Source organism: Lycium ferocissimum, chromosome 8 (genome assembly GCF_029784015.1).
Source record: "Lycium ferocissimum isolate CSIRO_LF1 chromosome 8, AGI_CSIRO_Lferr_CH_V1, whole genome shotgun sequence".
Lineage (NCBI taxonomy): Eukaryota > Viridiplantae > Streptophyta > Magnoliopsida > Solanales > Solanaceae > Lycium > Lycium ferocissimum.
This window is the reverse complement of record NC_081349.1, coordinates 22,640,828-22,657,548: the sequence shown is the minus strand read 5'-3', so window position 1 is coordinate 22,657,548 and position 16,721 is coordinate 22,640,828. Positions and strand designations below refer to the sequence as shown.

The 16,721-nt window shown below is 36.1% G+C and overlaps 1 protein-coding gene across 1 annotated transcript; it reads right to left on the bottom strand.

Annotated features, from left to right (window-relative positions):
- Positions 1-2,760: 2,760 nt before the first annotated feature.
- Positions 2,761-15,068, bottom strand: LOC132067567 (nuclear pore complex protein NUP155). The gene is made up of 13 exons (XM_059460835.1): positions 14,824-15,068; positions 13,024-13,193; positions 12,002-12,128; positions 11,253-11,515; positions 9,380-11,030; positions 9,091-9,303; positions 8,683-8,930; positions 8,171-8,582; positions 7,776-7,981; positions 5,558-5,891; positions 4,207-4,425; positions 3,755-4,083; positions 2,761-3,237 (listed from the first exon to the last, which is right to left on the bottom strand). Exons 1-13 carry the CDS (start codon positions 14,983-14,985, stop codon positions 3,120-3,122), a joined length of 4,452 nt encoding a protein of 1,483 aa, XP_059316818.1. The 5' UTR covers positions 14,986-15,068; the 3' UTR covers positions 2,761-3,119.
- Between the last annotated feature and the right edge of the window lie 1,653 nt (positions 15,069-16,721).

Below are 16,721 nucleotides of genomic sequence, written 5' to 3'. Positions count from 1 at the left end.
CTACGTACAAAAAAGGAGCTTTCATTGAAAAGCTAAAGATTGATTTTAGACCAGAGGATAGAAGGTAAAATGAGGTTGTGTTGCAGTCAGACCTTCGGTCACCCTTTATAATCAGGATTATATTATAGTAGACAAAAAAATTAAATTGATGTATTATGTTATACATCTCGATAACAATTTTATTTATAATAGCAATATTTCATTATTATAACAGAACACTCTTTGTAAAATTATACTCCTTTATAATAATTTTATGCAAAAAGTTTGTGAATTTGGGCCATGAGAAGTTAAGATGCGAAGTTAGAGACGCTTTGTATCCGGTAAAATTTTTCACACATTCCAGCTTTCATGATCATTCGTGCTTTTCTTGGGTAACTTTTATTTGTAATAATAAAAAATAAACTAAGATCTATAAAGTCAAATGCTATTATATGTATATAATAATCAATCTCTATAATATGTAAAAATAAAAAAAATAAAAAAAGTCTAGACAAACGAGATTGTTATAGAAATGATATGCATATGGCAATACCTTATTTTAGTATTTCTAATTAGAATGACTTACAAGAAAATCCCCCATTAGGGGAGCTAATTAATATGGTACAATATAGTTTTTTAAACTAATTACAAGATAATTCAAACACCACGTAATGGACAAATAGAGTTACCAATTTTCACAACAATGCAATAAAAGCAATTCAGGAATTGTCACTTAAGCAATGCTTCATTAATGACAAATTAATTAATCTGCAAGTATCACGTTACTAAAATGTCAACTACTGTTAAACACCTAGACACTCGAAAACGAAAGTATGTAATTTATTGGAGTCGATTATATTAGTAATGGAATGATCACGTTACTTACAATGTGATTATCCATTTAAAAAATGATCATGTTACTTGAAGTGTAATTAACCTTTTCAATGATTATGGTACTTATGGTGTCATTTTAATTTGAATAAACACAGGTGCCTGATACAGTTAAAGGATCCAGAGATTAAACACGACAAATTAAGAAAGCAAAATTGGATGGAGGCTTTTTGATAATGTTTTGTGTGTGTGTGTGTGTGTGTGTGTGTGTTTTTTTGCAGTTTCTTTTATGTTTGCCTGTGACGTTGTTAGGATAAACAAATTAGAAAATATTTTTGCTAGAACAATTTTGGATGGTATTTCTATTTAGGTCCAATTTGCAAGATACATTGATCGACAACGATAACACTTTTTGTTATGATGCATATTAGTATGTTAATTATATTATCTTGTTCTACAACAAAATCTTTGTAATTTATCTTGGAAAAATTACGAAGAAAGATAAAATTAGTGCTCGCATGCTCTAATTTTTCACTTATTATTATTATTATTCATAGTGGGAAAAAAACCATACATTAAAGAAATAGAAGAGAGGGGAAAAAGAGAGCACCAGAACTTCATGTCTGAAAAAATAAAAGAGAGAATTAACGCTAAAAAAATAACTGCATATTTAAAAATAAGGAGATTTCATTAAGCTATTCGATAATATTGAGTTACAAATACTGAAAATAATGCACCAAATGATCGCTATTATTCTTCCTTCGATTCAACGTTTTCGTTGTAATGGTAGTGAAAATGCACATTAAACACAACAGTGATACTGACCACAACAGCCACAGCAACAATACCAACAGGAATTACACTGCACCAAAACATTTTTATTTTTTGCTTCAATTGCAGTGAAATATGAACACTTTTTGCTATGCCAATTTACTAACCTTATTTGCTGCCAGATTTATACCGGTTCCTGTGTTACTAATGGTCCTCTTATATAGCAAACAAATTTAAGCAATGGTGTGCTCTGATAATTTCTGCTTTTAATTAATGTTTTCTTCAATCAATAAGAACCACTTTTGTGTTCTTCCACACAAGTCAAACTGCCATTTAGTGATCTTTTGGCTTCCCAAGAAGATGGTTAGTTTCAGAAAAGGAAAGGACCCCTTTAAAAAAATTGACCATATTTTTGTGGTTATGTACCGATGTGTATGTATATACTCATATAAATATTTTTGTTGTTTGTATCCTTATTTAGTTGTAATCGTTGCGCGAACTGATACAGTAGCTACTAATTGGAATGATTCAAACATTAGCTACGCCCGGTAAATAGCCATCGAACTGTAGCGGTCTCTGAAATTCTCTATTTGAAAATTGTTACACATGCACACAATGAGTTTATTTTTTCATGAACCCTTCGCCTTTGTTTTTTCAAGAAAAATATAAAATAAAGTTTCACCTAATACAAAAATTGACAAGTATATCTAGAAGACCAAAATCCTTGAAGTGATGAAAAATATAAAATTAGGTGTTACAATAAAATAGATAAAAACATAAAATCTAATTAGATTGAATTTTTAGTTTTAATATTCAAATGTTACAAAAGATTATCTGACTTTTTTACAGTCACATGAAAATTATTTTAAAACTTTTTACGACCATATAAAGCACGGACAAATTCACTCATCGAAGTGCACTTTGTGTATCTTAGTTCAGGTTGAGTGCCAATAACACCCCACCCCAATTTGGGAACGTGACTATTACTTCGAAGCATGTGAACATCAAACAGAATTTCATAAATTTTGTTAATCCCAATAGTTGAAAGCCAAGTCTTGTCCACACCAGATCAGCAACGGCTTTCGAATAGAGGATTTTAGTGAAACTACATTAAAGAATATATACACGGATATTCTCTAGCTATAGTATCCTCCTACACAACAGATCACTCAATCAACATTTACAGAATCACCAAATTAACGTGTTGACTATAATAGATTCATGCACTGAATGTACTCATACACCAATTCAAAATTAACATATTCATATCCTGATTTCAGTTTTCACATCAAGTCTATTGCTTCTATCCTGTCTGGTTTAATGCTATTAGCATTTAGCAGGACTCTCATTGCTGTCTTCAGCTTTCATTTAAGGTGACTCCTTATAGTACTGTCACATGCTAGGGGAAGAGTATCGGGTCAAGGCTGAAATCAGAAGTAATAAATTATAGTTCCAGAGAAATTATTTATATTGTTCAAATCAAAACACAGTGAGGGAGAAAGAAAAGGCAGGATATTGTACAAGCATGATCACAAAAATCAAAACCGTTCAAAAGGGAACGGACTTAACAATGATTCTTCAAGTTCACGAAAACCTCGATAGACGGCTTCAGTCTCATTTTGTGGAAGAGGTAATCTTCGCACTTCTGTCATATATCTGCTCAAACAGGAAAAAAAAAACATGACCGAATTTAGATATGCACAAATATGTAATGATGAAACGAGCTGAGTAGGCATATCCTAAGACACGTACGGTAAACCCCCCACGCCCACAACCCGACAAGAATAAACAACAAAGTAGATAAGGAAGAAAAAAAGCACTAAAAGCTCAAAATATCCAACACTCTTGAACAAAAAGAGTAAGGAGACAGAACAAACTAAAGAGATTCTCAGTTCCATCACAACATATGGTAGGCGCATGTGAATCATAGATTAAGTTAAGATGTAATGATCTAACAACTCCTCTCTCCTAGGACAACCAGAAAAGTAGAGCAAAAAGACGCTGGTAAACTGGTGCACCATAAAGCATTTAATAAATTCTAAGCTATAGCAAACCAGCCAGATTGGTGAAACCATAACATGCAGAAGATAACGAAAGAGTCGAAAAGCCTATCTAGGATAATGCTGAAATGAGTGAGAAGACATATATTAGTAACCTCTGATGGGAAACTAACCGATTCGCTGCACTTGTTATTTTATCGCGAACACCTTGATTAACAACTGCAGTCTGTCCTAATGACAAAGTTCCACCAAGAATCAGAGAGGCTCCAGTAACACTTGTACCCATTCCCTGTGCGAAGACAGAAAGTGCCCATTCACGAAGTAAAGCCAACACGGAACGCAGGAGACGCAATCTAAGATTTGGAGTTGGCAACACTGCCCCACTAGATAACAGCTGGTCATAAGTATTTAATACAGGCTCCACTGCACCCTTGCAAGCAGCTAAAAGAGCCCTAGGAATATCTTCATCTCCAACAGATTCAGCACCAGAAACCACTCGCTCCTTCGCAGTATTAAAGATTCAATTTAAGTTTAAATTCAAAAATGAAGCATTGAACTAGTAGAAAGCGCATGCAAAGAAAATAACAGAATGAAAATGGGACAAAAAGGGGAAAATAGCCCATACCAGTGCAGCCTTCTCAAGGTGAAGACAGAGAGTATCAAATGGTAAAACAGCTCCATCTCCGGGATACACATGGGAACCAACCCTCTTCAGTACAGCACAAGCTTCAGCAATTCCACCCCTCATAAGAGCTTGATCAATGAGCCTAGCCCAAGTCTCTCGCACTATGCTGCTATCAGCATCACCAGAGTAGCTAGCAAAGTACAACATCTCCAGACATATCTGTAAGCCAGAAACAAGAAAAAGAATCTCGGTTTGATTGCCTGATATTGGATTTAAAAATGATGACAAAATTGATCAATCTTCTAATGTTCAAAAGATGAAAGTAGTTCAAAAATACAATTTTCCTTAGCTGGTGACTTTACCTTTCTGTTTGATTCTTTTGGGAGGCTAGTCAACTATATTCAAATTATAGAGATATTTTTACACATTAAGCAATATGCCCTAGCCGATCACTGCCAATGACAATGGTGTATGAAAGATAGTGTTATAATCCCACATCCGTGTAGGATGGGGTGTTTGCCTCCTTATATGGCCTAACAATCCTCATCTCATGAGGTAGCTTTGGTGCTGAGTCAGGCTCAAGATCACACTTCTTTACGTGGTATCAGAACAGACCCATCCTAATTCTTGGGTTACCCAATGTTGGGTCCCATTCTTATATTGTCCACGCTCCATATGTCCGGTGCTAAGCATGCTAAGCATCGATGTGGAATGGGGTTATTTGCTTCCTTATATAGTCGTCCGCAATACTCACCTCATGAGCTAGCTTTTGGGTTAAGTTAGGCGCAAGATCCATTTCTTTACAGATAGGATGTAAAATTAAGAATGGCACTGACAAATCCTTGGCATGAAGATTTTCTTTCTTTAAAACCTATGAAGAAAAGAGTGAAGGAAAAGGAGGGGATAAGCGGAAATGGGTGAAGAACTTTGGGAAGCATTCACGAGCTGAAACCCCATGTAGGTGCTCTTCTTTTTTCTTTTTGAAATCGAAGAAGGCCATATAGGTGCATAGTGACTCTTATAAACAGGAAACTTGGTATTGAAGAGTTACATTTAACAGCAGTCGGCAGATTCTATTGCTCTTATCCAGAAGTCACCTCTATTGGTCTCACTTGTTATGCAACTCATGAATAAAATCACTTGTTGAAATACACCCATGAAGAATAGCCCTCTTCAAGATCTAGAGTTGTCTATCAGAGCATTCATGAAAAAAAAAAAAAAAACAGTACAGCTTATTCTAAGAGTTTCTTTAAGAAAACAAAAAAGATCATTCACAAAGTAGAGCATAAAAAACAAAAATATAAGAAAATAAAGTAGAGAACGTGACAAATGCGTGTTGATTGTTTCATACCTCCCATATCTCAAAAGGAACAGCATAGTCATTATACAGCTGAGTAATGCTCTTCAGTTCCATCGATAACTCCTGGGCTTTTTCTCGAAGAATGTTACTCATATTGGGTGATGTTTCACCGGAACCAGATTCAGATGTGCTTGTAGATGCCTCTAACCTGGAAGCCATAGCCTCCAGTTCATCTTTAATTTTTATTTGAAACTGAAGAACAGCAAGCTTTCCTTCGAGCAAATCAAGCAGCCCATTGTCAAGAGCACCCCGGGCAGAACCACTCATACCATCCGTGTCATGGGCACTCTTTGCTTGCAAAACAGCATTACTCAAGTATTGCCGCCTGTCATTACCCAAATTAGACAGCAAAGTCAGGTCTCACAACAAATTTCTATTAAATATATTTCCACCATCCAGATATGTATAACATTCTTCCCATCTTCAATACATCCCAAAAGTGTTGGGTACCATTCCACTAACAATATGATTTTATACAACTTTAAGGGGTCGTTTGCTTTGAAGACAAGTTATGATGGGATTAGCTATGTTGGGATTAGTAATACTGGGATTATTTATGCTGGGATTAGTTATCCTGATATTATTTCTTGTTGATTGTTTGGTTTCTTGTATTAACATGCATTGCATGTTACCTGTTTCAAAAAAAAAGTAACATGCATTGCATAATTTTTAAGAAAAAGTGATTTGCTTACAAAACTACCGTCCACCTTATTTAGTAGAAAAAGGGTTTGAGGAACCTCAAGGCTATTTTTGTCATTTTCATTATTTTATCCTGGGATTGTTATTCCACCCTATGCCAGGGCCCAGTACTATTTTTAATCCTGGGATAAGTAACAAAACGAGAGACATGGTGGTACTAAATTCTTATCACAGGACTATTTTTCTTTATCCGTCATACCAAACGACCTCCAAGTCTTTCATAACAACAACTATGCCCCAATCCCAAGCACATAGGGGTCAGCTATATGAATCCTCACTAACCATGTTGCTCCATTTAAGCTCGTCTCAATAGCTTTCACAAGTTTCAAGAATTTAATTACATTTTACTAACATATTTAGACTTTGTATTTAAACTCTACTGTGATGTTTTATTTATCAAATAAACTTTTCAACCACTATATATTTTCTTCCACTACTATCAAGAAAATTTCGTGCACAATCAAATAGAGTGATACAAAATGAGGTCCGTTCTGAGTAACATAAACAGCTAAACAATGAAAAATTAAGAATCCCTCTGTTCAAATAGGAACAGCAAGTCTGGCTTTTTGAGTCAAAACCAAAGAGAATGGGTAACTACTTTCTCTCTTTCTATACCTCTATGTTTAAAAGAATCAGTAGTGCTCTCACTCTCAATAAATCTAAAAATACTGTCACAAAGCGGTAAACACCTGCAATGTATGAGATAGCTATTAACTTAATGAGCAGTCGCTTCATCTTTCCTCTAAACTTTCAGATTTGCAACAACAGGGTACTGCCATGCTTGAAAAACCAAGACATTCTTAGGGCCCTCAAAAAATGTTAAAAAATGAACGTGAATATTACGTTCAGATCTTAGATCGCAGAATTGCAAGTCCTTGAACAAACAACACAGGTTATAAGGGTGCAGTAGTACAAAAATTCTTTTGGAACACCAACTTAAACATCTAAAACTCCTTGCGAAGTCAAATGGCAACGAATAATTTTGTTTAGACTTTAGATGGATTACTAAATAAGATAAGAACTGCTTCACATATAAGAATTAGTAGTTTGTGATAAACATGCTTAGTCAAACTATCTTTATTGTAAATTTATAGAGAGAGAGGAAAAAAATACTCTACTCTACATAGTTTGCAATACAAATACATCAACTCTAATTTAAAGGTATTTCTCCCGTTCAAATTTATTTTATCATAGAATAAATTGCAGCACTATGTCAAGACATAAATAAACATTCAAGCAAGATTACGAATCAACAACAACAACAACATACCCAGTGAGTCCCACAATGTGGGGAAGCAAGATTACGATTCTTCTATTTCAGTTTTCACACATCTAGATATGAAGTGAAGTCCTCACACCCATCCTTCTGAGAGGGTGGAAGCAGCATAACAGTGTAATCTTAAGAATAAGTTTCTTTCTTTTGTGCTCCTTTGCAGAATTAACTCACACCAATTATGCTCAATCCTGAAAAATAGGCGTAAATATTTATTATGTAAGTTGGAATAAGAACCTTTGCTCTAAAGTAGGAGTGTCCCCTGCATCACTGGAACGCCTTTCTGCCAGCCTCACCAAAACATGGGCTGCAAGAACATGCTGCCTCTTCGAAACATAATAACGAGCCAAAAGCTCACTATATTTTGTTTGGTTAGATGGCGCAGCTACTCTAGCATGAGCTAATGGTGAAGTTGGAGACACCACTGCAGAAGCAGCACGAACCTGTGAAACCAAGTGAAGAAAATGAAAGACGTGATGGCTCAGGAAATTGGTCGCATAAAAATGCCAAGACATTAATGCAGGAATAACTGGATGCTAATAATGTGATGAAGAACTCGATAAGCATCAATGCCGAGGATCACACACGAGAAACATAAGCAATATAAAAATAGAAAACCACAATAGACAAACCTCATTTGTAGGTTCACGACCAGAATTTTGCAGAAAAGGTACCAAATCGGGGCCACCATATTCCAGTAGTTCATCTTCCAGGCCCAAATCAATTAAGGTTCGATATAGATTCTGATGAAAAACTCTGTCTGGAGATTGCACACCAAGTTGGACAATCTGGCGTATAAACTTTTTCCGAGAAGTTTGATCAAGAGTAGATTGAGCAATAGGTCTGATAGGAGATCCAAATTTCCTCTTTGAAGCTTCACCTTTTAAAGAATGCAAAGCACTGGCAATAATCTCATAGCACTGCTCGCGTTGAGCAAGTGCAAGATCTCGAATTCCAGCATCTATTTGCTCATTAAAAGCGTCACCAGCAGGGTCAAGAGCTTGTGCCTTTTGCAGAGGTAACAGGACCACAGCTTCATAAAATCTGCAATATTGTAGCATGCTAAGCACAAGACACCACTAATCTAGGTAATGAACAACACTGAATATAAGATGAAGGAGAAGATGGATCTAAGTGAACCAACCTCAGATCTTCAAAACGTTTACATACAGTCCGCAGATCTGCAGACTCTGGAACTTTGCTTAGGTAATTGAATGCCTCTCTCGCAAGGTTTTCTCTCTCCTCTGCATCTAATGTAGCAGCAGCTCTTTCAAGAGATTCAACTGCTAAGTAGAACTTGTAATCAGATTCTTTGTAATAACTTGGACAACCCTCCCGTAGTCTACCACTTATGTCGTCAACAGTTCCCCTCCCATCTGGACCAGTGTAATGCTGGAGAAGAAGATAAACAGTACTTGATGAAATATGCCTTCAGTGCAAGCAATAAACATGCTAATATGGAAATCTAACAATAGTTCCCTTTAGAAGTACTTGATACCAAATTGCACATCACCCGCATTCGGGAAAAAAATTATCGTGCGTGTTAAAGTACCTCCATGAGGGCAGACACAAGTCTCGTAGCAAGTCTATCTCCCTCTTCCGAACAAACTAGTTGATGGAATGTCAACTGAACTAGGGCCTGCTTGATATTAGCATCAAAATTCTGAATCAAGCGTGTCACGTGATGTTGTGCAAGAAGTTGCAGCAAAAATAAGGCTTCACCACATCTAAGGAGCAATTGCCTGATACACTCCATTGCTCTAACCTGTAAAACATTCCGGTTGGTTTTGCAAGTGAGTTATGCCTTGGGAAAAAGAGAACCAATTCATTAAAACATTTACCTCCATGGCAGCAAGTTCTGCAGAACTATAAGGAAGTCGTTGTCTTTTGTTTGATGGTCCACCTTCATTGGACTCAACATTGCGAGCATAAGATCCAAATAGATTTCTTACCATACTTCTGTCACCAGCCCCCATATCCGAGCTAGTTCCAATCAAAATTGAGCCTGTCAAGTCACCTAGCCCAGCAACACAACCATAAAGTCCCCTTCTCTGATTCCTCCTCGATCTCAGGAACTTCTCCAAAGAACGTATCTTGTCTTCCAGGATTTGCATTGACTCACCAGGAAGTCGGCAAACAATTACTACATTGTCAAATGCATCTGAAGAAGCTATGCTTCCTTTCGTGATGAAAACAGGAAGCTCCCACAAAGGTAGAAGTAACCTTGATGAGCATAAGCAAAGACCTTCATGAGCACCGGAGAAAACAGGCTCAGCTTCCTGCACAACCTGCCCCATGCTAAATCCTCCAGCTGGAGCTCTAGTATTTGAAAATGCACCACTACCTTCTAGCTGTGGTACTCCAACAAGTCTTGGATCCTCATATGCTTCAGCCGCCCTTTCAGCAGCAACATTACTTACTAAGGTCTCAGTATAGATTATCCTCGCAGCAAGCATTAAACACATGGAAGCGGACTCTCCAGATCCAAAACGACTGAAGAAATCCTCTAATAATGACCTAGGCGAATTGGATTCCAATAGTCTCCTGAGTACATCGACCGGTCTGTTAAAAACTACTTCCATCATACCCATTGTGCTGAATATGACAATTCTCCTTCTTGGTAATATATGTTGGGTTGAAAGATCACCTCTAGCCCAAAGTTTACCTGAAGTTCTTTCACAGGATTCCCCCGAGTTATCATAGCCACAGAACTCCAGCTGTAAATAAAGTGACTGCACCGCAGCTGCTGTATCTGGTAGGGGTAGAGCATCTGCCACGAAAAGCATCCTTCCTTCAATGGGCAGGGATGACACCAATTCACGGAGTGGGCGGGAACTCCTAGCACCTGCTCCCAAGCTACTTGAAGAAGATTGAGAACTTGAATCCCGATTTACAATAAGAAGAGAAGAAACTGTTGATGGAGATGAATCGGAAAGGACAAGAGTCCCAGCAGAATAATAGGCTGATTCTATCTTCAGTGACAGATCTTCACTCTGTGATCTACTAGCAAGAGATACAGCTCCAAATGGAAGACCACTACCTGCTCCTAGAGGAGGAGCTGGCCTAGTCGTTACAACTTTTAAGCAGTTTGGCTTCTGATGGTTAAGACCACCGAAACTTCCAGCAGTACTAGTGTTTCCGCCAGAAGAAGAGGTGGAAAGATACATCCTTCTGCCATCTGATAGAACAGCAACAAGGTGTAGCCACTTCGATTCTAAGAGAGATAACGGTGAGATGGAAACAATGGTTGTTTTGGCTGATCTAGGAGCCCTTGAACCAGCTGGTTGCCTACCACCAGAAGAATCCCTCTGATTTATCAAATTTCTCTCTTCTGCTACCTTTTTAAGGGGTCCATCCCCATTTTCTCCAAGAGAAAACATTTGAATTTTCATCTCTTCAGTGCGCGCATATAAGATGTATCTCTCATTATCAATGACCATTTCAACAATGGGGTCTACAGCTCCAAACTTGAAAACATTTGGCACCACCCACCTGCAGGAAATAAAACAGCTATTATTCTTACACCTCACTCCACACTCAGGCTCTTCACTTCATGGTTCTAACAAAGCAGGCAAAGTTGAGAACCTAGATGCTTACAAGACTCTGGAAAACCATTGATGACTATGCAAATTGCAAGACCAAAGAAAGGGAAGTAAAATAGAGTTTCATGTAGACTACTGAAACAATCTCCACTACCAAAGACAAAGGGAATACCTTGATATGACACTTCCAAGACCTGCAGTTAGACAGAGCTTGCGGCACCGCTTCTGCCACCCCGAACCAGTTGAGTACTGCAATTCATAAATGTGGCCATCACGGCCCGCAAGGAAAATGTGACCTCTGTCTGTGGAACTGATACATGTCATGGTCACTCCATCAGATGGAATTGTATAATCTGGTAATGGCTGAAGTGACACCTCAGCATACGGATCAGTTCCATCACTGCTTGCAGAACAACATACACCTACAAGGATCAACTAGGTGCCATAGAGCTAGAGGTAAATGAGAGGACAAGCGGTAGAACAAGTTTATATTGTTATAAGATAAGAGAAGAAACATGAACTAGAAACAGACATCTAAAGTCACTGGCAATAAGCAAACTAATGCATACATCACAAATCCATTTGTATCCTGATACTGTTTTGAATAAGTAAATATTTGAACTAATGCATACATCACAAACATGTTGTATTTCCCATTTCTAGTAGTTCAAGACTTGTGACACCAATTACTGGGGGTTGAATCGACTATTACCACGCTGTGTTTGACTTAGTATTGCCTCATTTATATTATTCTGTTAGACTTTATCACAATATGTTGTTTTTGTATCATGTTTATTTGTATGATTGGTTCGCTTGACGGGTTGAGTTAGGTGCCATCACGGCTTAGGTAAATTGGGTCGTGAAAAATGCCTATCACAAAGCTTGGATAAATAAAGTTTAACATTCATGAAGATACACTACCTCAACAGGAGTTGCCAAGATCAGAAGATACTGGATGGCCTCCACGAAAATTCCAGGTTTGACTTTGGCTAGGCCAACAGCACATATAGCTTGTTCATCTCCACTATATTCAGGACAGTGGCCATCCCTAAACAAAACATGGTCCCATCAGCAGAATTAGAATCCACAAAACAAATTATAATGAGATAAGAAAACAAAAAAAACTAAAGCTTTAGTTTTTATTTTATATTTTTTTTGATAGGCAAAGTAAGAATTGTACTACTAAATCAGCATCATAAAGGGAATGTCGTTAAGAAGTACATCCTAGAAAAAGGACATTAATAACTAAATAACAATAAAAATAAAAGAAGATCCTGCACATCATGGACCAATATGAACAATAGACTTCAATGTCTTGAACTTTATTACCACCAAATGATCCCATTCTGAAATTCTCAATACATAGCTCGTTACATACATAACTAAACTTCCTGAACAAATCTAAAGGATAACACTTGATACGAACAGAACCTTGACTGTGGATGACTTAAAGTCCCGTGCTTTTTCGAACTTGAAAGATAAAATCATGGAAATGGTTTAAAAATTCGACAACCAATACTTTGGGGCTTGAAGGCTAGCACATAAAAGTATTTGATACCACAAAGGATATAGAATATTTCAGGTAAAAGATCTATCGATGCTCAAAGATCAATACCAGACAATTGAACTTGAAAGACAAGGTCAAAACTCATAACAAGGGGACTCAAAATTGTTTATTATGTACACATTCACCAACTAAGAAACATGAATTTAACACCTCGGAAAATGCAAATATTTTTTTTTGTTATACTCAGCATAGTTTGGTAGATGGTGGTGGCTGAGTTATTCACAAGCTTTGTGCACATTTTTTGCACACCTTGGTGTGATACTAATGAATAATAGTTGAGACACACCAGGACTATTGCTGATGGGATATAGAAAATCCCGAGCTGGTGTGGTATTAATGAAATACTAATGACTTGTCAAATTTTGTTTATTCTCACCACTTATCGAACCGCCAAAGAAACAATGTGTTGTCCACTGATGCCCAAGCTCTGCGTATTTGAGGAAATATTCCACATAATGCAGTTCCTTCTCCACTGGATGCATTATATCTCTCAATCAATACAGAAGGCAACTCCCAAGAATCCACTACTTCCACTAAAGGAGGCCACTACAGCAGTGACATGAATGAAACAGATTCAGTGCCTTTCCAAAGCAAGACAGAATAAAAGACATTTGGTGTGGTTAAGAATTGCAATATGAAATCATAACAGGATTGCAAATGTTAATGTCTATGAATACAATTTAAAGCTGATAAATGGAAATAGTAACATAGGAAAAAAGATCAGTATTATTGAGACGTTAAATAATTGAAGACCCGCAAATTTACACATGCTACAGTCACTTCTTTGGTGAGTTGTCTGAGATTAGATTAAAGCCTTTGTTAAAGAACATGACATTTGAAACATCCACTATTGAAACTACCAATTACTAAGTTATTCCATAAACACTCTTGCTTTATAAACATCTTTACTGTTTTCTTATAAAGCCTTGAGAATACATCCTCCCACCTTGGTTAAACATATGTGCTTTTAAATAAGCCTTGACAAAACTCTTCAAGCACCCAAGGGTGTGGCCTAGTGGTAAGTGAAGTTAGTTCAGAATCATAAGGTCTCTGGTTCAAATCCAAGCAGAGACAAATAAAACACTAGGTGATTTCTTTCCATCTGTCCTAGCCTTGGTAGACAGAGTTATCCCGTACCTGTTGCTGGTGGGAGATGGCAGGTATCCCGTGGAATTAGTCGAGTTACAAACAAGCTGGCCCGGACACCACGGTTATCAAAAAAGAAAAAACACTCTTTTGCAAAAATGTTCCATCATCTCTCCAACCAAACCCAAAAAAGTTCTTACTCCCTAAATTTTAAATTTAGCTGAAAGCTAGCTAGTCGGTGCGCCACCCTATTGGCCTCTTGGTAGATGCTTGGCCAATATTACAAAAGCTCTAATCATATAAAATTATTACTAGGATCTTATTATTGAGCACATTAAGTATGTATTATTACATGAAAGAAAAAAAAATGAATCCTTTCTTATCTTCTTTCCGGTACACGACTTCCTTTGTTCTAATATTAACCACACAAAATCTGTAATCTTCAAAGCTCCCAAGATAATAATGCCAACATAAGCAAAAAAAGAAGCATTTAAGAATGAAAGCTATTAGTAACATAGTTGAAGTTGTATTTAGAATTTGAAAAACACCAGAAGTCATGTTTTCACTTACCGTACATTCAAACAGCCAAATATTCTTTGCAAAAAGTATAACCAAAGACAACTCCAACTTCAAAACTTCCAAAATAAAATTGAAATATATCTGGTTTCTATTGCCAATATAAATTTCTACTAGGTTTCCACACAAATTCTGTAATCGAAGATAATGGTGCCAACATAAGCTAAATTAGGGACCCGTTTCGCCATGAGATACATTCACTTTTTCCCAGAAAATTTTCTCGCTTTAATTGAAAACCAGCACTTGGCCATGAAAATTCCAACTTGTATTTGGAATTTAGAAAACACCTAAAATCCTGTTTTCACTTTTTTCACTTTCAGTTTGTAAGTTGTATTTAAAATTTGGAGAACACCTTAAATCATGTATTTTTAACTTCCAGGACAGTCAAACAACCAAATATCTTTCTGCAAAAAGTAGTATAACCAAACACAAACTCCAACTTCAAAAATGAAAGCAAACATGTGAGAATGAAAGCAAATTGAGATAGGAGTAATAATAATAGTAAATTGGTTACCTCACGGGGTTGAGCAGTATAGGGATGAGTGGCATATCTAGAAGCTTCTAAGGAGTCTTCAAGATCGATATGAGAAGAAACATCACGCCCAATGCGGTCACTTACAACAAGTCCAGCATTAGTAACATCACGCATCACTATCTCATTCTCCCCACCAGACATAGCGTATTCACTAGGGCTTCAACACACTGCACTAACTAATCCAAGCCCTAGATGTGTAACTATTCTAAATTTGGTGCACTGATGTGAGCTACACCAAATTTTTGAACTATGGAGAGAGTATCAAGGGGGAGTAGGGTTTTAGGGGTAATTTTTAGCTTTGAACACAAACTTATGCCGCAATTAGTTATTACTAAGTGGTCGTTTGGTAGTTGGCCAAAATTATCCCGGATTATAATTTTGAGACTAATTTATCTCACTTCTTGGGAGATGGGATAAAATAATCTCAGAATAAGGTGGGACATCTCACCCGTACGATAAGGCTTCATTTTGTATGGTGTTTGGTAGGAGGTATAAATTTATTCCTATAAATTTATATCTCCTACTAAATACGGTATAAAAAATTAGTGCTGGAATATTTCAGCCTATACCATGCACTAAACAACCCCTTAAGTGTCTCTGTTTGGCTGGGATACACTTTCTCCACCCTCAAAAAACTCATAAATAGAACTATATTTTTACGATATTATCTTTATAATTATACTTTAATCAATATTGGCTACTTTAAAAATAATTAATGTTAAGGTCAAAATAGGAAACTTTAATTAATTCTATTTTAAATTTATAAATGAATAAGTATTTTGTGATGCATATTTTTAGTAACGTGGATAATTAATTAATATGGGATGGAGGGAGTAAAGTTTAAGTAATAAAAAGAGAGCTTTTGAATTTTGTGATTCTAAATAAAAAGACGTTTAGTGTATTAAAATATTTTTTAAATCTTATATTTTTAATGTTAAAGTTGTTAACTTGCTAAGTATAAAAAGGTTCATTCTTTTTAAGTAAGACACTTAGATTGCTAATTTTTTGTTACATGACTATTCACTATCTCATTCTCCCCACCAGCCATAGCGTATGGGTATGTTAGTTTGACTGAGATAAAAGTTTAAGAGGGTGTTTCTATTGGCTTATTTTAAGTGCTTTTTTAGGGGTTAAAGTATTTATTTTTATTTTTATGGTATTTGGGAAAGATAAAAAAGCTTTTTAAGTATTTAGTTTTAGGCTAAAAAAGTATAAAAATAAGTTAAAAGTCAAAAGTTGGGTATTTATAACTTATGATTTTTAGCTTTTAGCTTATAAGTTATTTTCAAAGTATCAATCCCAACACCCTTTATGTAATAAAAAGAGGGCTTTTGAATTTTGTGATCCTAAATTAAAAAGGTGTTCGGTGTATTAAAATATTCTTTGAATTTTGTGTTGTTAATGTTCGAATTGTCAACTTACTAAATATAGAAAGAAATTTTTTTTATCCACAAAAAAAAAAAAAAAGTAAGACACTTAGATTGAGACGCGGGGAGTGTTAGTCATGGTGCGATTAGTTATCATCTTATTATTTGTTATTGATGACTTGGTTTGATGTATTAAAAATAACATAGATGCATAATTATTTCTAGGGAAAATTATGCTCTGTGTCTACTATGAAAGAATATTTATCCGGTTTTAGTTCGGTTTTTTCTTTATTATTCGGTTGTAGTCCAGCTTTTTCTTAATTATCTAGCTTAGCCTAGTTTTTCCCTAAACACCTCTTATACATTATAATACATTTTTATAGAAGGGTGGACACATTGTTTAGCGCAAGTGCATAATATTTTATGACGTCGTATAATGTTGAATAACCTGTGTATAAGCACGGTTTCGAGAGGAAAAAAGTTGGTTATGTGAATATAAACTGAAAATAT